The sequence below is a fragment of the Nerophis lumbriciformis genome, linkage group LG24 (genome assembly GCF_033978685.3).
Source record: "Nerophis lumbriciformis linkage group LG24, RoL_Nlum_v2.1, whole genome shotgun sequence".
Taxonomy (NCBI): Eukaryota; Metazoa; Chordata; class Actinopteri; order Syngnathiformes; family Syngnathidae; genus Nerophis; species Nerophis lumbriciformis.
This window is the reverse complement of record NC_084571.2, coordinates 8,602,501-8,624,692: the sequence shown is the minus strand read 5'-3', so window position 1 is coordinate 8,624,692 and position 22,192 is coordinate 8,602,501. Positions and strand designations below refer to the sequence as shown.

The following is a 22,192-nucleotide window of genomic DNA, read 5'->3' as shown; positions in this document are numbered from 1 at the left end:
TTCTTTTGGAATCACCCTGTATTTGGCCACTGTAACATTACACACAGTTTGAACAGTAACACTGTGTTTAAATTAGTGTTGTCCCGATACCAATATTTTGGTACCAGTACCAAAATTAATTTCGATACTTTTCGGTACTTTTCGATAATTTTCTAAATAAAGGGGAACACGACAAATTGCATTATTGGCTTTATTTTAACCAAAAATCTTAGGGTACATTAAACGTATGTTTCTTATTGCAAGTTTGTCCTTAAATAAAATAGTGAACATATAAGACAACTTGTCTTTTAGTAGTAAGTCAACAAACAAAGGCTCCTAATTAGTCTGCTGACATATGCAGTAACATATTGTGTCATTTATCATTCTATTATTTTGTCAACATTATTAAGGACAAGTGGTAGAAAATGAATTATTAATCTACTTGTTCATTTATTGTTACTATCTGCTTACTTTCTCTTTTAACATGTTCTATCTACACTTCTGTTAAAATGTAATAATCATTTATTCTTCTGTTTGGCTGCTTTACATTAGTTTTGGATGACACTACAAATGTGGGTGTCAATCCGATACCAAGTAGTTACAGGATCATACATTGGTCATATTCAAAGTCCTCATGTGTCCAGGGACATATTTCCTGAGTTTATAAACATAATATGAATTAAAAAAAACAAAACAAAGATGTTGTGATGCCAATAAATGTCGATGTAATCATAGTTGTTTCGACTAGATACGCTCCTGAACTTGGTATCCTTACAGTGGATGTTAGGTGTAGATCCACCAATGGTGTTTGTTTACATTGTGACGCCGGTGAGCTACGGTGTGTAGTGAAACATGTTTAGCTATTCCTCGTCCTGCAGGGATGATACTTGTAAGAAACGTACTTTATTTGTCGCCATGGAGGTGAGGATTAGTGATTTAGAAGTAGCTAAAACATTGCAGACTGCGGATGGACTTTAGCCGCTAGCTAAATAGACATGTCTTAAAGCACCTCTTCCTGAAGGCGTTTCAGTGTTATAACTTCACCTTTATCGTTAGATTTTAAGCCAAAATGTGTCCGTTCTCCTTTTTCTGTCTACACTGTGTCTGCTTGTATGTACTCCGTGTGTGTGCGCTACTGAACATGCTCCTCTGCTCATAGACCAGCAATGACACGACGTGACGACAACGGAAGGGTGGGGGACTGGTACTTTTTAGAGGCGGTATAGTACCGAATATGATTCATTAGTATCGCGGTATTATACTAATACCGGTATGCCGTACAACCCGAGTTTGAATATAGGAAAACAAATATCTAATCGCAATCAATTGCATTTTTTTTAATTCACTTAAAATTAATCGCGATTAAATCGCAGATATATATAATCTTGTACCCAAGAAAGATAATTTTTAAGTTTTTAATGCCATGACTGGACCATGAATTTGCTTTATTGAGATGTTTTTTAAACATTTTTCTTTTTGAAACCGCTCAACACAAAAAGGATATAAACACGCTTTTAAAGAGAATTTAAAAAATACATGCAGTGCGTTTCCAGATTTTGTATTTTGTAGGACTACAGAATTTGCATTCCTGCTTTAGAAGCACTTGCATTTAGAGGAGAGGAGCTACACTTCCACGTTTAGATAGCAGTTTCACGCATTAATAAACACAAAAAGTGGATTGTTACAATCATGCTTTGATTGTCAAAGGTGTTGGGTGATATTTTTTATACCTGATTAAATATTTCTGATATTCTGTACTTTACATGTTGTACAAGTTAATGACATTCATATCGCTGCATGACAATGTTTTTTAACCTTCTCTACCTACTTATTAATAAAATGTAATATTCAGCCTGTTAAACATTCTGTTATTGCAGCCTATCAACCAGAACAGGTTATAAAATATTATACCATAGCGATGGTAATATTGTGTAGTGAATTGTAATTACCCGATGTGGGCTGCAGAGCGCAGTAGCAGGCATGTCTTCAGTATTAAACCTCGTCTTAGTGGTAGCAAAGAAGAAGACGCGCTTGTTCAAAGACAGTCTTTTTCCTTCATATTGCCGCTGCCACGGCAATACACTTAATTTCAATCTGCCAGGAAACATTTATTACGTAGCGCTATTATTGTGAAGCCGCCAACGGGATATGTGTGATTGGCATGAGAAAAGACTTGACATGTTTGACGAAAATCTCAGACAAAAGTGACTTTAGACTTCTTCTCTACCGTCCTTGTTACTGCTGAGCTTGTATTCCATCTTACTAAAGTAGTTCGAGTAGCAATCTACATTTTAAGTTATTAAATGCACTTAACTGTAATCCAAACACAGACATGAAGTTTCTCCTCACTCCAAGCAGCAATGTGCGCTCAACGTTCGCTCCAATGATGTCGATTGAAGGTAAAATGGTCTTGTCTTGTCCGAAAAAAACGACTTGCCATGGCTTTGGATCAGAGATGTCCATCAGGTCCCCCTTTCTTTGTGCAGTTCTGCTAGCTATTTTCGAGCTTGTGATTCAACAGTAACTGGACGCCATGATACTTTTGCCCAAACTACGAAACATGCCGAGGGTCAAAAACAATCGCGCGTTAAAAAAATAATCACGTTAAAGGAACCTATAGTTAACACGTTATCATCCTGTTAACTTTGACAACCCTAACTATCTCCATTTTTTTTTGGCCTGGATTCGCAGTGCATTTTCTCTCTTTGTAGCTTGTAGCTTTGATGTAAGCTACCAGAAGTAGCTAAGCTGCAGGAAAAGCTACTCGTTTAAGTAGCTAAGCTACTGCCAATCTACTGGAAAATGTAGTTTTCTATATGTGGCTTGCTACTTCCCATCACTGTATAAAACAGGGGTGTCCAACTCATTGTAACTAAGGGGCCCTTTGGGAGGAAAATCTGTGCACACGTGGGCCGGACTATTAAAATCATGGCATTAAAACTACAAAATAAAGACAACTTCAGATTGTTTTCTTTGTCTTACTTTGGCCAAAAATAGAACAAACACATTCTGAAAATATTACAATAGAAATATAGAAAAAAATACCCGGCAGCGGTAAAGTTTAGATTCATGAAGGAAAGAAGTGAATGAATGTTTATAACTATGCATAAAAGTGTGTTTTCTTTTGTATAATTTTTTTAATGACTTAAGTAACGTTTATGACAACCTTTTTCCAAAACACAATATAGAATGAGAGATATAACAGGATAATGCATACATTTATCATTTGTTTTTCAAAACGCTTACAAAAAAGTGGGACCCCAAACATTTACAGTGAGACGCCATTTTTATGACTTGATGGGTTCCCTGGGACCCCATTTTGAAAATTCCTAGTGCCAACACTGATAAATGATAAATAATAAATGGGTTATACTTGTATAGCGCTTTTCTACCTTCAAGGTACTCAAAGCGCTTTGACAGTATTTCCACATTTACCCATTCACACACACATTCACACACTGATGGCGGCAGCTGCCATGCAAGGCACTAACCAGCAGCCACCAGGAGCAAGGGGTGAAGTGTCTTGCCCAAGTACACAACGGACATGACTAGGATGGTAGAAGGTGGGGATTGAACCCCAGTAACCAGCAACCCTTCGATTGCTGGCACGGCCACTCTACCAACTTCGCCACGCTTTGTGCGTACAAAACAGCTGCAGGCGGCTGTGGCCTGCAGGCCGGTTCTAATACTAACCAAATATCATCTCGGGGGCCATAGATATCCGGCCCGCGGGCCTTGACTTTGACACCCCTGGTATAAAACGATGATGGATGTTTTTGGATGTTTTTTTTAGAGCGCTTTATAGGCAGAATAGTGCAACTCATTAGCTCCATTGTTAGCTGACTTTTACTAATGTTTTTTGCGAGTTAGAATGCATTAAAAAGAAAAACATGTGTTCTTGTCTTACATATAGATTTTGAATGATAGCAAAAAAAGTTCCCCTTTAAGGCATCAAGGAGTGTGATGAACTTGTTGGCGTCTAGTTCAGATGTCTTCATCAATATTCCACACATTCTTCTCACCTTGTCAGAGCTCTCTGAGGAGCAGTTTGACGGACAGACGGCCATCTACTGGGAAGTCAAGTACCCCTTCCCTCTGTCCAACAGAGACGTATCCTCCCCGTGCCGCCTTGATATGTCCGCAGTCTCTCCTGGCGTCTTCCTTCACTCCTCGCTCCTCAGTATCTGTACGTCCGGGAGCGCAGAGTCCTGAACGTGGAGGGCAGGAAGATCTGGGTCATCCTGGCTAGAAGCTCTCCAGGGACGCCGTGCCCGGAGAAGAGCGGCGTGCTGAGAGTGAAGGACTACAAGCAGACCGTCGCCATGGAGACGGACGGCGCCAGTGGGACTAAAGGTAACAAACGCGCCTCCCGTAAAAATACTTATTTTCATCAAATATCCTTATGGACTTTCCAGTTTTCATGAATTACTTTGACAATCCTGGCGGCATGATTCCCACCTGGCTGGTCAACTGGGCGGCGAAGGTAAGACATTTATTTCTTCACAAAACGTGCAAACACGGTCAAAGTAGTTCATTGAACAAAACAGGAAGAAGCCGCACTTATTTAATCGAAACCTTAAGGATGAAGATGAGTCATAGTGACGTTCATAGTTTGTGGAGTAATAAAGGATACATGATTAGGAAACTTTGCGTGTTAATAAAAAAGAATGATAAACAATATTGTGCCTTGACTAAATCCATCCATCCATTTTCTACCGCTTATCCCTTTCGGGGTCGCGGGGGGCGCTGGAGCCTATCTCAGCTGCATTCGGGCGGAAGGTGGGGTACACCCTGGACAAGTCGCCACCTCATCACAGGGCCAACAAAGATAGACAGACAACATTCACACTCACATTCACACACTAGGGCCAATTTAGTGTTGCCAATCAACCTATCCCCAGGTGCATGTTTTTGGAGGTGGGAGGAAGCCGGAGTACCCGGAGGGAACCCACGCAGTCACGGGGAGAACATGCAAACTCCACACAGAACGATCCCAAGCCCGGGATTGAACTCAGGACTACTCAGGACCTTCGTATTGTGAGGCACATGCACTAACCCCTGTGCCACCGTACTGCCCCTTGACTAAATGAAAAAGCATAAATGATAAGTACAACTGCTAAAAGCATTTTTAACAAGGAAAACACTCTGAGGCCAAGCCTGTTCTCTCGCGGAATAAAATAAACAATGTCAACCTTATTATAAGTCATCCGCTCTCTTTGTCTCTGTGGGTGGAGGCGGGGTTTTTGGGAATTTTGCCCATCATTCACAATCCTTACATACCTGCCAACAACTACGGTTTTCCCGTAATGTGTACGGTTTTTGATAATCCATTCCGGTTTACGGCTGCAGTGGTAAAAACTACGGTGGCTAACATTGCAGCTAATGAGCGTATTCTATTGTGCCCGTAAAGCCCCAACAAACATCCAAAAAGCGTCAACACAACTCCATTTACCTGAATATTAACCAAGTATTAGCGATATAAGCGCAAACACCAAGGAATTACTTTTAGCGACGCTGTGATCACAGAGAGTTAACTATCTTATGCTGCTATATTGACATATTGAGCTGCTGCATCGCCTCTGAGTTGGTGACATTTAATTCTAAATTATAAAACATGCCTCTAACCTGGATAGTAGAAGGTTGTGGACATAGACCGAGAAGTTGGTCAACTTTGACATCCAACTTAGATGGTGAGAAAGACACGAAAAGACGCTCATCTGCGGCAACTTTTTAAAAAATGTACCTTTGTGAGGATTATGATTCATTTTTCATTTAAACCGGAAGATATAAACATCATAGTGAGAGCAGACATTGTCCAGTAAGTGATTGTTTTATTATGTTCAGAGTTTGTATTTCTTGTTTAGTACTTAGCAATACTGCTACATGATGCTTAGTGTTTCACCAAAGCTGCATCTGTTTAGCACACAGCTTATAAAACTTGTAGATCATCCTCCTTACTTTAAGGCTCAGAAATATACCTTTCTGGATCATCATTTGTCCCAAAGTAGTCTTGTTGTTGTTGTTGTCAAAAAGAAAAACTAACGTTGTGATGCATCTGTGAAATCAATACAAAAAAATTAGCAAAATATGTAAATATTACATGTTATTATGAATATTTCTACATTACATATATACTTACAGAATGTATATAAAACCTTGATATAGGTTTTTTCGAGCACTTTATAGGCGGAATAGGGACAATACTATTAGCTTTTTTGTTAGCTGACTTTTGCTAGCATTTATTTACGAGTTAGAATGCATAGAAAAAGAAAAACATGTTCTCGTCTTTACATATTGATTGTGATTGATAGACACAATTCCAAAAAAGTGCAGCTCCCCTTTAACGAGCATACACACAGAAGTTTAGACTTGTACTGTAAACTTAAGGTAACATATTAGAAATGATCCAGATCAGCCCCAAAATCTAATCACAAAGGTTGTCTTTGACTATGATATTTCTTAGAATCTGATTTGTTAGATTTGATTTCATAGTCTGCAATCAAATCTGTGGCATGTTTGAAAAGAGAATGAAACAGATGGTGAAGATGTGAATATTGACTGGTCACTAGATCACGATTCAACTGCGAGCTTGATAGTCCAATCACACTCCGCCAACTCCAATAGTCTACTATAGGCCTTTTTCCACCGAACGTTCAGGAATTTAAAGTTTCTGGAACTAAAGGTTCCTGTAGAAGTGTGGTTTGTGTTTCCACAGCATCTCACAGTTCAGGTAGTTTATACAAATCAGGCTGATGACGTATGGGTGAGTGGTACAGTATATGTCCACACTGATACATGTAAATAAACAATATAAGGTCATATTATTTTACTATAGTGTAAATAAATGGAATAATGATAAATGGGTTATACTTGTATAGCGCTTTTCTACCTTCAAGGTACTCAAAGCGCTTTGACAGTATTTCCACATTCACCCATTCACACACACACATTCACACACTGATGGCGGGAGCTGCCATGCAAGGCGCTAACCAGCAGCCATCAGGAGCAAGGGGTGAAGTGTCTTGCCCAAGGACACAACGGACGTGACTAGGATGGTAGAAGGTGGGGATTGAACCCCAGTAACCAGCAACCCTCCGATTGCTGGCACGGCCACTCTACCAACTTCGCCACGCCGAATACAAAGCAATACAGTGGTACACGGACGTAGGGAGAAGGACAGAGCAGTTGCGTCTCCCAGTCATACTTGCCAACCCTCCCGATTTTCCCGGGAGACTCCCGAATTTCAGTGCCCCTCCCGAAAATCTCCCGGGGCAACCATTCTCCCGAATTTCACCCGATTTCCACCCAGACAACAATATTGGGGGCGTGCCTTAAAGGCACTGCCTTTGCGTGCGAGCCCGGTCACATAATATCTACGGCTTGTCACACACACAAGTAAATGCCATGCATACTTGGTCAACAGCTATACAGGTCACACTGAGGGTGGCCGTATAAACAACTTTAGCACTGTTACAAATATGCGCCACACTGTGAACCCACACCAAACAAGAATGACAAACACATTTCGGGAGAACATCCGCACCGTAACACAACATAAACACAACAGAACAAATACCCAGAACCCCTTGCAGCACTAACTCTTCAAACGCTACAATATACACCCCCCGCTGCCCCCTACCCCCCCACCTCAACACCGCCCCCCCACCCCGCCCACCTCAACCTCCTCATGTTCTCTCAGGGAGATCATGTCCCAAATTCCAAGCTGCTGTTTTGAGGCATGTTAAAAAAAAGAATGCACTTTGTGACTTCAATAATAAATATGGCAGTGCCATGTTGGCATTTATTTCCATAACTTGAGTTGATTTATTTTTGTAAAACCTTGTTACATTGTTTAATGCATCCAGCGGGGCATCACAACAAAATTAGGCATAATAACGTGTTAATTCCACGACTTTATATATCGGTATCGGTTGATATCGGAATCGGTAATTAAGAGATGGACAATATCGGAATATCGGATATCGGCAAAAAAGCCATTATCGGACATCTCTAATTGACACCCGTGGTTAAGATGATTTTAAAACAAACCAGGGTTTTGTTTTGAAAAGTCGCTACTTTTTCCCTACACTTTAGATCCTGTGGCTTGTGAAACGGTGCAGCTAATTTATGGATTTTCCTTCGATGACGACCATAACGCAAATAGCTTTAAAAAAAAAAAGATTAAAGACACTGAATCGGTGTTATTGTTTGTGCTATGGCGCCATCACTGCAGGTGCTGCAGTATCCTTCCATTTAGTGCTTTCAATAAAATAAAAGTGGAAATAAAAGTGCTGTTCTGCTTTCTAGCCTTCCATAGCGTTACTACTTGTATGGATTCTTCATTCATCACTCCAAGCAATGTTTGTAAGTTTGACAACATAACTAAAACAGTTCTTACTAAACCGTTCCATGTGTGATGTTTTCATGCTTGTTTGTACATGCTATTGTCGATAATGATGCTAGTGTCATTAGCATTTGCTAATATGCTAACACGTTTACGAGTGCCTGTGTTAGTATTATTAACTTACAATGGCATTCTTTTTGCATTGTTTCAGTAAATTCACCAAAAATTCACCGTGGAGTTATTGAGTCTGTTTAGCTGATTGGAGAGCTAGCTTGCGCAGCTAGCGGGTCCATGACGATGACTTCTTTTTTGACAGAGCGGTGTTCCTGGCTTCCTCACCGACATGCAGAAGGCCTGCAGCAACTATCCAACTTACTGCCAGAAGACCTGACTTTTATTTCTTGTTTAAACTGTGATTGGAATGTGCGAGATTTTAGTAATCACCGGTCGGGCTGAGCTCCATCAGTCTTCGAAGAATAACAAACACAGCCTCCTCCTCCTCCTCGTTTGATTTGAATGTGAAGAAAAACGGATGCATTGGGATTTATTGTTTGTGTCTTTTTAATCCACTGGAATGAACTTTTGTAAATATTATTTACGAAATTTCAGCATGGCTCCTCGAGAATGTTTGGATTTGTCTTTGCTGAATGTTGTTTGCATGCAGTATGACTTTCAATGTGAAATGAAAAAGCTGTGATTTATTTAGTCCTATTTATTAAAGTGTGTGTCTTTTATTGACATGTTTGACAATGAACAGCGTTTGACTGGAGTGAAACAAAATTAAATTTTTAGCGTAGTTGTGGCTGCTTGATTAGCTTGACTTAGTTTCTGAAGGCCTCAGCACACTTCAATGGTGGAAGTGTTTCAATGCCAGATGTTTTTTTTAACATTTGTATTGTGTGGATCCAGGACAAAACTCACATAATTTTGTATTATTTTCTAGATATTATTCCACTCTTGTCCCACAATTTTCCAAACCAGTTTTAATTTATTCAGGACATCTATTGTTTATTTCCCAAATCCTGGATTTCCCACTTTTTTTAAACATTAATTTATATTTAACATTTCTCAAGCAATCCACAGTCAATATGCTCCGTGATAACATTAAATTGTAGGTAAACACCTCAGAGTGCAATATTTTGTTACTTCACATACTGTATGTTAGCATGTTAACATTAGCATGCTAGCTTTTTCGCTATTTTTCCCGTCCAATGTGCGGCATTAACAACACGCACATGCAATCATAACTCTTACCGTGCTTCTAGAAATATACGACTTTTACTAGTAAAAGATATTAGAAAAATAACTTGTGTGCAATCAAAGTATTTGTATAGCGAAAATCATTTCCCCGATTTTTGTTGTTTACGGTAATGAACATCCATCCATCCATCCATTTTCTACCGCTTATTACCTTTGGGGGCGCTGGAGCCTATCTCAGCTACAATCGGGCGGAAGGCGGGGTACACCCTGGACAAGTCGCCACCTCATCGCAGGGCCAACACAGATAGACAACATTCACACACTAGGGCCAATTTAATGTTGCCAATTAACTTATCCCCAGGTGCATGTCTTTGGAGGTGGGAGGAAGCCGGAGTACCCGGAGGGAACCCACGCAGTCACGGGGAGAACAAGCAAACTCCACACAGAAAGATCCCGAGCCCGGGATTGAACCCAAGACTACTCAGGACCTTCGTATTGTGAGGCAGATGCACTAACCCCTCTTCCACCGTGCTGCCCGGTAATGAACATAAGAACCAATATTTGAATACAATTAATTTTATTTTTAAGTGTAGTTGTCATATATTTAATGTCACTAGATGTGTTTGTGAGATATTGTTAAAAAAATAAATACAACCAGGTGTCAAACTCATTTTAACCAGGGCCGCTTGTACAGTGAATCAAAAAATACATGTAAATGTATACATGATATTACATAATTGCCTATGCATTTGATCATATTTTTTTCACATGTGGAAAAAAAATCTGTAGAATGGCAGCTCAGTCGCCAGAATTTTTATTTTTATTTTTTATTTTTTAACAGCATATTACTGTAAACTGAAAAATGGTACCACTGTTTCTTTTTTCAGGTAAAATTCTGGTGACCGAGCGGACAATTTTTTTTATCGAAAAATCTATGGTTGTTGTTGTTTTTGCGATGTATTACTGAAAATAGAAAAACGGTACCATATTTTTTTAACTAACATTTATTACAATTATATACATACATATATAAATATATGTAATTCCATTGTCATTTTTACAACGTACACATTTAATAGATAACTGGCTAAAAAAAGTCAGATTTTTATTGAAAAAACAAACAAACTGATATGATGTCACATATATAGGAAAAACGAAAATAATAGTTAATTATTACAGATTATAACTTTTTTACTACCTAAATTATTTCAAATGTAACTAACATAACATGAACAATATTACAGATCCATCCATCCATTTTTTTTACCGCTTGTCCCTATGTATGATAATAATTGTTACATTATTAGATATTATTGAATACAACTAAACAGACAAAACAGTATCTCTGACCTCATGACGTCAACACTGACACTAATTTAAAAAAAACTAAACTAATAATTATCCTCTCCTGCACCAAATGATAATATAAATACATTTAATAAAGTCAAATACAAATAAGGCAACAAGTTAAGTATCCTACACTTCTCTTTTGTAAAGTAAATCAATAAAAATGACAATTCCGGAAGTGACGCAGACACCCGGAAGTAAATTGTCCAGCAGCTATCTAACGAGCTAGCACCTTCAAACCAGGTCAGTTCCTTTAATCTCAGTTGTTTTTGCTTCAAATGCTGTTATTATTATTATTTTTTTTACTTGATATAGTTTACATGTATGAGACATTGGACGTTTGTTTTGTTGAGAAAATTGCAGCTAGCTTAACGAGCTAATTAGCTTGAAATGATCAACAGGTGTTCTTTCTGAGTGGGCACGATTTGGAATAAGACAAAATGTTGGTGTCCTCTTTTAAAGTTTGCAAGGGAGGAGTACATTATCATAGATAAGTATGTTTCATTATTAGATATTATTGAATAAAACACTAAACAGACAAAACAGTATCTCCGACCTCATGACGTCAACACTGACACCATTTTTTTTTTAAAACTAATCAATAAAAAAGGCACTTCCGGAAGTGACGCCGACACCCGGAAGTAACTTGTCCAGCAGTTATCTAGCAAGCTAGCAACTTCAAACCAGGTCAGTTTCTTTTATCTATGTTGTTTTTGCTTCAAATGCTGTTATTTAAAAAAAAAAAAGTAGTGTACATGTTTGAGATATTACACGTGTGTTTTGTTGAGAAAATTACAGCTAGCTTAACGAGCTAATTAGCTTGAAATGATCAACAGGTGTTCTTTCTGTGTGGGCACATTTTGGTATAATACAAAATGTTGGCTTCCTCTTTTAAAGTTTGTAAGGGATGTACATTTACAAACGTAATCCCTAATAAAGCTCACCAAGTTATTGTCCATTTTCAGATTCACCATCTTAGATTTATTTGACAGTGTGATAGTTTGAAGCAACTCCAATTCCATCATGGCCACAAGTTGAGACATCCTGCCATCACTAGCCCCTCGCAAAATGTCGGTCCTCTCCTTCTCCACAAAGTCTAACAAACCGTTCTAAAAGGGGTTGGGTTTTCCACCTCCCATTTGAGTCTGGTTTCCATGGTAACTTTTCCTCCTCTGACTTATCTTGATTATTGCCGCTCGCAATTCCTCTCACTCTCGTTCCAAGACTCTGTTGTGTCTCTTTTTATGTGTGTTACTTTTAAACTAACCATTTACAGTAATGCCTAATGATATACTATAATAACTATGCAGACATATGATAGAATATCAATAAATCGTTTTATTCGGTGTATGTGTATGCTAGCAATATGCAGAGTTAGCATTAATAATGTTAAATACTTCGAATACAAACATAAATATTAATAACCTCGTCATCTAAACACATCTAACTTGTTAATGTTAAATAAATGCCTACCATTCTGTTACCTGAGAAATACATGTGAAACATATGTTTGTACTTTCCTTTGTTGTTTTAATTGCTGAAACAGTACGAGCTAATATGGCATGTAATTATTATTTTGTTATGGTAAAATAAGTTGGCCTAACAATCCTTTTTTAGTAATTGTAGAAAATATAGACATTAAAAATATATGTTCTGTTAAACCGCTCATTTGGTGAACTGAAGTGGAGTTTTTGTTTTATATTTTGGTTTAAAAAGTGTAATTTTGAAGCAATTTTAATTGTTCTGTATGATCCTCAGTTCTTTGAAGAAGTTGAGAACAAAAACAAGACACATTGATGATGTTGTTGCGCCCTCTACTGGTGGAATATCCACACTGACGGCTTGAAGAATAATATGTCAGATGTTTATTGAATTATCATGAAGGGCTATTTGATCTGTAAGAATTCAAACTTGACATTATTTAGTGGTTTGGAATTGTAGTTAATTAAGTTACAGGACAATTCTGCTTTGTTTCAGATTATATATTTTTTCTTTCTACGAGCCCACAGGAAGCAGGCGTGCTGAACGGATTGGTTTTATTGCTTCTATTTTGCTGGCCGTCTGGTGGTGCTGCATGGTTGTGGACCAGAGAGCCACGAAGACACAAAGTGGTCCAGACGGCAGGTATGTGTTTCTATTAAATCTGAAATTGCAGCGTATGATTTATGGCCCGCCGGTCCCAGGTCACTTTGCGTTGACAACACAATCGTGGTCGCTGTCAGTGTGCGACGTGAGCAACACAACGGTCGGACTGACACAAATCAGACGCAACATTTCATGCTGTGGAATGTCGGCCGCGTTTGCGTTCCTGGAGTCTTTCCACTCGCCGTCTCCCGCCAGTGGAAGACAAATATGTTTCTTGGCCAGCCAGTGTGTCTTCTGATTGGTGATACAAACGCCTAATTGCTTTAAGAAAGACATACGTGACCCCCCCTCCAACCCTCAACGCCCCCCTCCCTCGCTGGACGTCAGCTCAGATTTCCCAGGTGCCTCTCTGTCTGCCAGACGTAACAAAATAACGTCTCTGCTCACCAGCTTATTTTTCAAACACTTTTTTCTTTTCTTCGTTCCTGGGAGAGGACCGCCGCAGATCGTGACGCCACACTCCTCTGCGTCCGCGTCGTTGGCCGAGGCCGCTGCCTTCTTGACCTCTGACCCCATCACCTCAACGCTCGTGTTTGGATTCAATGCATCCTGCCGGGTTGTTGCGTAACGTGCCGCTTGTTGTCATAGCAACGGCAACTTCTTTGCAGTGCAGCCATGCATGTAGAAATCATCTGTTCCAGTGTCAAACTAGGGCCATCATGAAAGCTAGACTGGGCGATATTTATTTTCACAAATAATTTGATTCAGGGTTTTTTTTCTACTGAATAATTCATAACAAGTTTCACTTTTATTTGATCAAAAACTAGTACCATGCATTCCAGGATACAAGCTTCTACTTTTTTCCTACACTTTGAACCCTGTGGCTTATTACTTTTTTTTCCTTCGATAACATCCTTAATGTTTTGTGTTGGATAGTTTTCATTAAACTCAAGTGGCGCCATCTTTTAGAGCAGTTTCGCTCACTGCAGGTTTACTGCTTTAAACCGGAAGTACAAGTGCCGTTCCGTCTTCTAGTTGTCCATAGAGTTCAGTTTCATTTTGTTTATTTATATAGCACTTTTAAAAACAACCCCAGTTAGCCAAAGTGCTGTACAGACATAAGAAAAGGGGCACACAGTGTCACATTTACATTGTAACACGGAAGGATGAATAAAATACAGTAGTAAAATATACCTTAAAAGAAGTGCAGAATATATCACTTAAAATGTAACAATTAAATAAAGGATAAAACAAGAAAAAAACAAAACCAAGATATCCTGTCTAACTGGATTTGAACGCCATGGAGTAAAAATGTTTTTAGCCTAGATTTAAATTGGCTCAGAGGCTGGGAGGACCTAATAGATAATTAAGTACCAATGATTGTCACACACACAGTAGGTGTGGTGAAATTATCCTCTGCATTTGACCCACCCCCCTTATCACCCCTTGGGAGGTGAGGGGAGCAGTGAGCAGCAACGGTGGCCGCACCCGGGAATTTTGGTGATTTAACCCCCAATTCCAACTCTTGATGCTGAGTGTCAAGCAGGGAGGTAATTTGTACCATTTTTACAATGTTCACCACTGTGTTACATGGCCTTTACTTTTAACAACACTCGTTTGGGAACTGAGGAGACTCATTATTTAAGCTTCTCAGGTGGAATACTTTGCCATTCTTGCTTGATGTACATCTTAAGTTGTTCAACAGTCCGGGGGTCTCCGTTGTGGTATTTTAGGCTTCATAATGCGCCACACATTTTCAATGGGAGACAGGTCTGGAGTACAGGCAGGCCAGTCTAGTACCCGCACTCTTTTACTATGAAGCCACGTTGATGTAAAACGTGGCTTGGCATTGTCTTGCTGAAATAAGCAGGGGCGTCCATGGTAACGTTGCTTGAATGGCAACATATGTTGCTCCAAAATCTGTATGTAACTTTCAGCATTAATGGTGCCTTCACAGATGTGTAAGTACCCATGTCTTGGGCACTAATACACCGCCATACCATCACAGATGCTGGCTTTTCAACTTTGCACCTATAACAATCTGGATGGTTCTTTTCCTCTTTGGTCCAGAGGACACGACGTTCACAGTTTCCAAAAACAATTTGAAATGTGGACTCGTCAGACCACAGAACACTTTTCCACTTTGTATCAGTCCATCTTAGATGAGCTCAGGCCCAGCGAAGCCGACGGCGTTTCTGGGTGTTGTTTATAAACGGTTTTGGCCTTGCATAGGAGCGTTTTAACTTGCACTTACAGATGTAGCGACCAACTGTAGTTACTGACAGTGGGTTTCTGAAGAGTTCCTGAGCCCATGTGGTGATATCCTTTACACACTGATGTCGCTTGTTGATGCAGTACAGCCTGAAGGATCGAAGGTCACGGGCTTAGCTGCTTACATGCAGTGATTTCTCCAGATTCTCTGAACCCTTTGATGATATTACGGAGCGTAGATGGTGAAATCCCTAAATTCCTTGCAATAGCTGGTTGAGAAAGGTTTTTCTTAAACTGTTCAACAATTTGCTAACACATTTGTTGACAAAGTGGTGACCTTCGCCCCATCCTTGTTTGTGAATGACTGAGCATTTCATGGAATCTACTTTTATACCCAATCATGGCACCCACCTGTTCCCAATTTGCCTGTTCACTTGTGGGATGTTCCAAATAAGTGTTTGATGAGCATTCCTCAACTTTATCAGTATTTATTGCCACCTTTCCCAACTTCTTTGTCACGTGTTGCTGGCATCAAATTCTAAAGTTAATGATTATTTGCAGAAAAAAAATGTTTATCAGTTTGAACATCTTTTATGTCTTTTTTTTTTAAAACAAACTTTGCAGCGTGCAGTCATTTGTTTGATGCCTGTTGCCGCAAATCCAAACCACTCACAGCACTTTTATTTTCTTTGGAACAAATGTCTCGCTCTGATTTGCATTAGCATTAGCCATGTTTTGCTGGGTGTGTGGAAATATGGCAGAGGGCTGAAGCAACGGAAGCTCCTGAGGGCAAAAATATGCCCCCCAAAAAACATTGATATATTTTTTTAATTGTCTGCAACAAAACTTGAATTTATTGATACAATTTTTATCACATTTAACATTGTGTATAGAAGAAGTATTGATAAATGTTAACTTTGCTAACAAGTGAGGATACATGTGTCAACGCTGGAGTCAAATGTTAGTGCCACAGTTTTGTTAAGCTGAAGACACAAGTTGTCACCTTCTCTTCCTGTTTGACAGGAAGTGGGGTCATTTATTGTTTACTTTGCTCCACTAGCACACACGTTAAGTGTCCCTTCCTCCTCCTCCTTACCATTGGTGGTTTCTGGCAGCAGCGTCAGATACCTGTGCAGGCAGCAGCAGGACGAGCCGGGCAATATCTTCTCCAATAAATCGAGGGCTGGGTGATATGGCTGAAAATTGTATCACAATAGAAGTGTTTTTTATCGGTCAATATCGATAATTATTACCTATGGAAAATAAGGAGCATGAGAAAAAATATAGGAAATGTAAACATTTTATTTCAAATGTAACCTTCCTCTGGTCATAATCCCCTCAGCTATCAAGGCATAAAGGAAATGTCAACACAATCATTGAAAATACTCAATGTAAACAACATTGTAAAATCACATGAACACTAAACAATAAGCTCTTAAAATGAAGGTGCAAAAATAAGGAATATGTAAGAAATGCTTTATAAAGTGTAAGAAAATAGTGCAATGTGTGGAAATGTAAACCTAGAGAAACCTGAGAACTATTTTCTGCAGGTATAGTACCAGGAAGTTACAGCTGTGCTCTAAAGGGTGAGCGCGGCTAACGTGGTGTGGTGTTAGCGGTCTTGGTGGGGGCGAGAGCCTTGCATCCTTTACAGACCACATTGGTCTGACTACGATCCCTTTTGAAAAAAAATCCCAAAAAGTGCCATACTGTCCAAGTGACTTTTCCTCTTTTGTCCACAATTTCTTAATTTTTACTTTCTCTTCTCACTCCATGCAGAGAATCAACCGGCAGACAACAAGATGGTGCAACCAAACGTGATAGTTGATTCTGTTACCTGATTGGCTCTAAGTGTAGAACGTTCACTGATCAGTGATCACTTCAAGAATTGCTCGGTTACCAGAAAGCGAGTGTCTTTGTTCATGCAACCAACTTTGTTTTGCAACTTCCGCTTTCTTCCGACAAAGAATAAAAAAATGAATCCTACGTTTTATTGAACACATTTTTTATTGATAAATTATGTGTCATTGGCGATATATATTGGAACCTTTTTATCGGCCCAGCTCTATTGCAAAATGTTTCTTACGTATTGGTACCGTTTTTGGGATCTGCATAAGTCTCGGAAATGTGAAATCAAACTGTGGAGGCATTGCGGAGATATTTATAAAATAATCTTGTCTTCCTTCATATTTCCGGGAAACGAGCTGTTTGGAGTTTACACAATTGATGTTTTTCCCAGGTGTGACATCAGCGGAATATCCATATATGGTATAAATTTATCCAGTCTTTTGCGCGAGTCGGCCATTGTAGTCAATAAGATCCTTCTTTTTCTCCATCCTCTTGTTGTAGGGCAGACTGGCTCGTATATACACATGCATCCTCCACTGTTGCCATTTCTAATAGTAGCGTATAGTTCAAACTTATATCTATCAATTAACTCAATATGGAAGTGCTAAAAACTGCAACATGGCTGACAAGGAGAAGATCCAGTCGAAGTGGAGGCACATAAATAAGACCACCTACGACGGTGAGAAAGCAGTTTAAAAATAGTCTGTAAAACATAATCGATGCAACATTTTGACCAAATAACCACCATTACATATTATGTAGACCACAAGGACATGTTTTATATATTGAATAAACCTCACATTACACTTTTTAAATGAAAAACATGTAATCAATGGCTCCATCAGCATGGAGAGGGAAGATTCCTTTAACTTGAACAACGTAATTCCCCCTTGGTAAATACCTATTGTCATCACCACAACATAATAGAAAATAACATGATAATAAATAATCTGCTGTAATGCAGGGCTATTCAACTACATAATAAAAAGGGCCACCGTTTCAAGAGCCCAAGGGTTCAGGGGCCGGATATCGAAATTTGGATGTTTCGTCAAAGTGCCTCTGCAGGTTATATTCCCCTGAGACAGCGTTTACTTAATTGCAAAGTAAACACATCGACTTTCACACTGCACTGTCAATAAATTCACTATTCTGCCCTTGCTACTTGTTTACAGCGTGTGCCGCTCGACAGATAGTTAACAGCATGAAGAAACAAACGTTTTGTTGATGATTGATGTTCCTTTTTTCCAATAATTTTCCTTCCTCAAATTTATTTGCTTACACTTCTTCCTTTTTTTAGGTTTGTAAGACTGAAAATATAAACACATAATAAACATTACAAAAGTATGGCGTCCATTGTGTGTTTTACATAAATAAAATAGAAGGTATAGTGTTAATACATTCACACAATAAACTACTAATGTTAACTCATATAGAAGTTAAACAACAGCATCAGCAAACATGAATGTGACTAATCACAATTAAATCTAAGGTGTAGCGTTACCGCCCTCTACTAGTTAAATTTAGCGCTACATGTATTAAAGGACCTTTGATGGCCAGAGTTACTCAGACAAAACAAACATGGCCACAAATACAAAAGACATCACAAAGTCAGCAATTTAAATACAAAACAAAATAAATATATTTATGCACAATATCTACTTACAAAGACTTGACCATGTCTTGTGATGAAGCTTACACTTGTGGATTTCTACTGTTGTTGCTGCTTATCTGGGACAGTATGTGTGTCGCTTAAAAGGTCCGACAGGAAACAATGGCCTGAGCACTGGCTTGGGGCAGAACATTCACACTTTGTTGTCCAGTCGTTGTTAAAAGTGTGGTTTTCATGATTTATTTAGATTTTTTCCAGGAACCATCAATCCATTAATTTTCTGCTGCTTATCCCTCCCGGGGTCAGTAGTGCCATTTTTGGTTTGAGTGAGTATTCTTCTTCTACTCATTCCTCTGCTGCTTCATTGTGACACATATGCCTTTCGCTGTTGCCCCCTGTGGGGTGGTGGGAGTACTGCATACATGAGCAACACTAGTTTGAATGGTTTCAACAAGCCTATTTGGGTGATGTTCGGCAGGCCAAATAAAAAGTTTTGCCGGGCCGGATGTGGCCCGCAAGCCTCTAGTTGAAAGGCACTGATATAAGACATAAATAAGACTTAACTTGGGCTACAAATTATGGCATATGAAGCACGGTGTGGTGTCGGACGATGTTTTAGCGTCATCTTGAAGCCAAATCTAAATAATTGTGAGTAATGTGTATGTGTAGTAGTATAGCAAGGAATATTGTACATTTTATTTAAGCACATTTAACATGCCTGCTAGCAATAAGTGATGAAAAGCAATGCATGTTTTTTCAATCAGTGTTTATTTGGATTCTGCAGCACAATGATAATAATAATGGATTATTTGGATTCTGCAGCACAGTGATAATAAAAATAACTATTAATGTATTATATCTCCGACCTGTCGTTGATGTAATTCTCTTCTTCAAGAGCACGTGTGCCCAAACGTTTTGAAGTAAAAGTGCAAACAGCGATTTTAGATGTGAAATACAAATAGCCTGAATGTAAATAACATGGACGGATGGTAAGTAGTTTGTCGATATGCCATCAATGATGGTGTGAGCTTGAAAGATGTCAGTATGAATATGTATCTCATTTGGGAAGCCACTCTTTCGCTTGGGCAGCCCTATTCCAGAAATTCTTAATGTAGTGCAGGTGTTCCACTTCATCATATGGAGCAAGGATGACGCAATAGTGTCCACTGTCGCCATGACGCTGGTTGTCATGACATCAACACACCTTCTCTTTGAAGGAAATTTTACCGCCATGTCATGTCACTGAGAAAGCAAGTTCTTTAGAAGCCATCAGAGAACTGGAACATGAAACTCAATCTCTGTCAGATGATGTTTTGGGTCCAAGCACACCAACATGTTATTTTACAGCGAGGAGGCAGAGTCGGCGTTAAAGTCAGTCAACTTAAGAGTGCTTCTATAAACTTGCGGACAGGACTGCTGTTCTCCAGTCGTTTTCTATCCCCTGAGCTCATTGTAAACAAACATGGCGTCTACCGTTTGGGACTTCTTCACTGTGTTTCACGTGCTATTTTTTAGCACATTCTTCTGCAAAGATTCAGCGAGGAGGGAAAAAAAACATGCTTAAACACATCAAACCCTATCAGTCACCTGAAACGCCAGCATCGCTAAGACTATGTTCTGAAAGCCTACAAAGTCGCCTCGGACGCTTCCAAAAGCCAGCGGTAAAGAAAGGTGTGCACAAACTTCATTTAAATCTACATTTAAAAAAATGATAGGTATAAATAGGTTAATTGGTTATTGGTGTAGTTGAGATGCAAGAAGTTATTTGACCTGTGTGAAGTTGGCACCCCCATCCTGTCCAAATTGCAGTCAATTTCAATCAATCAATCAAACATTATTTATAAAGCGCTTTTCATACATAAAAGAAATGCAACACAAAGTACTTTACAGACTTAAACAATACCCCGATGACCCACATCGCAAACACACACATGCTGATGCACATATATGAATAAATTAATGCATGGCTGAGTACAGAGGAGCCAAGTGAGTAAACACTATCACAGGAGCCATCTGCACCAGTAGGTCATCAGACCACGCCCACCAAGACGCTGACACAAGATGCCCCCACAGCACGGCCGATAACCCCTGATGCAGAAGGCTACCTTTTGAGGAACGCTGGAAAGTAAAAACAATAAAACCTGTAAATTTGTAAGAACCATCAGTAGGAATAAAGGATGAAATACAAGTAAAATCTATGAAGAAAAAATACAGTAAATAGCAGTGGTGGGCCTTCAGTGATGTCCTACTTAGTCCAACTTCAATGAACACCTGAAAATACCATAATTGATGTCACCACATGACCACGACTGGAGATATACTACACACTTGCACACTACTGTCTATTGAATCCCCTCAGTTAGTCAATAGTGTACAAAACAGGCTATTTTTCAACCAAATTAAAAAAATCAATAAACCCGCATCAGCAATAAAAACATATGGTACTGTCAAAATCTAAATAAAATAATTGTAAAAAAACCACATTGAACGTAAAAAATATTTGTAGATCCATCTCACGCCGTATAAGCCAGTGGTACCGCTCGTAGTTGGTTGATTCGAGTAAGAGTGGCGGGCAAACCAATTCACCGCCGGACACAATATGTTACTGCATACGTCAGCAGCCAATTAAAAGCTTTTGTTTGCTTAAAAGAGTTGTCTAGTATGTTCACTATTATATTTAATTCCAAAATTGTTCCTTGATTGCAATAAGAAACATGTTTAATGTACCGTAAGATTTTTTTTGTTAAAATAAAGCCAATAATAAAAAAATTTGTGATCCGCTTTATTTAGAAAAGTATCGAAATACATTTTGGTAATGGTATCAAAATATTGGTATTGGGACAACCCAAAGTAGTAGAAGTAACTCTACTTCAGTTTATGAAATTTGACGTGCGGCCATTTTGGCTCAACAAGAAGCTGGCCAACAAGTCAACGCGATGTAGAAGGTCCTAAAGTTTGACTGGAAGTGGTAAAGCTATATGAGGCATCTGTCTGTGAAGACAAGTGACAAATCAAAGTTGTGGCAGCATTCCAAAGACTATTTGTTGTCATTTGATGTGCCTTTTCTTCCCTGAATGATCACGTTGCTCAATAAATCCTAAACCTTCTCCTCTTGTTACGGCGACCTGTGCTTCTTAGGCAGATAGCATCTTTGAAGTGACAGGATGGTGATCATTTCCTGCACAAATATATAGCACAGATTATTTGGGTTAGCGTATCATCTGAACCCTCTAAGTGCTTTACCTGCCGCCTGCTCCTCCGCTGCAGTGAGCAGATTTGTCGTCCCTGGGAGAGGTCGAGGTGAGCGGGGATTTGTTTAGTCTGACCCGGGTCTGCTTCTCCTGCTCCTAAAGTCTTGTGGAGACGCCGGCCTCGGCATGTCTGAGAAAACTGGCAGCACATCATTCACTGTTGGCCCCCCCGCAGTCTTCTCCACCATCACTGTCCTCTCAGCCCTCCCACCCCCAAAGCAGACATGGTGTCACTGCTTGATGGAACCTTCTGGAATGAAGACCCTTTTTATTTCAGTTAAGAGGCTCATTCTGAGGAATCCACTGAATCTCCAGAAC

At 39.3% G+C, this 22,192-nt stretch overlaps 1 protein-coding gene and 1 long non-coding RNA gene across 2 annotated transcripts in view; both read left to right on the top strand.

Moving 5' to 3' along the window:
- Positions 1–9,119, top strand: part of pctp (phosphatidylcholine transfer protein) — a 93,006-nt gene extending 83,887 nt beyond the window's left edge. Inside the window, exons 7-10 of the mRNA XM_061981463.2 lie at positions 4,010–4,089; positions 4,161–4,332; positions 4,395–4,462; positions 8,640–9,119. Of these exons, the coding sequence (XP_061837447.1) occupies positions 4,010–4,089; positions 4,161–4,332; positions 4,395–4,462; positions 8,640–8,714 (395 nt within the window). The 3' untranslated portion in view covers positions 8,715–9,119. The remainder of the gene's footprint in view (positions 1–4,009; positions 4,090–4,160; positions 4,333–4,394; positions 4,463–8,639) is intronic.
- Positions 9,120–10,970: 1,851 nt separating this feature from the next.
- On the top strand, positions 10,971–17,374 carry LOC133620579 (uncharacterized). The gene is made up of 5 exons (XR_009817528.2): positions 10,971–11,113; positions 11,272–11,364; positions 11,481–11,557; positions 12,880–12,994; positions 16,946–17,374. It is a non-coding gene; the product is annotated as an uncharacterized lncRNA (long non-coding RNA).
- Positions 17,375–22,192: the final 4,818 nt, after the last annotated feature.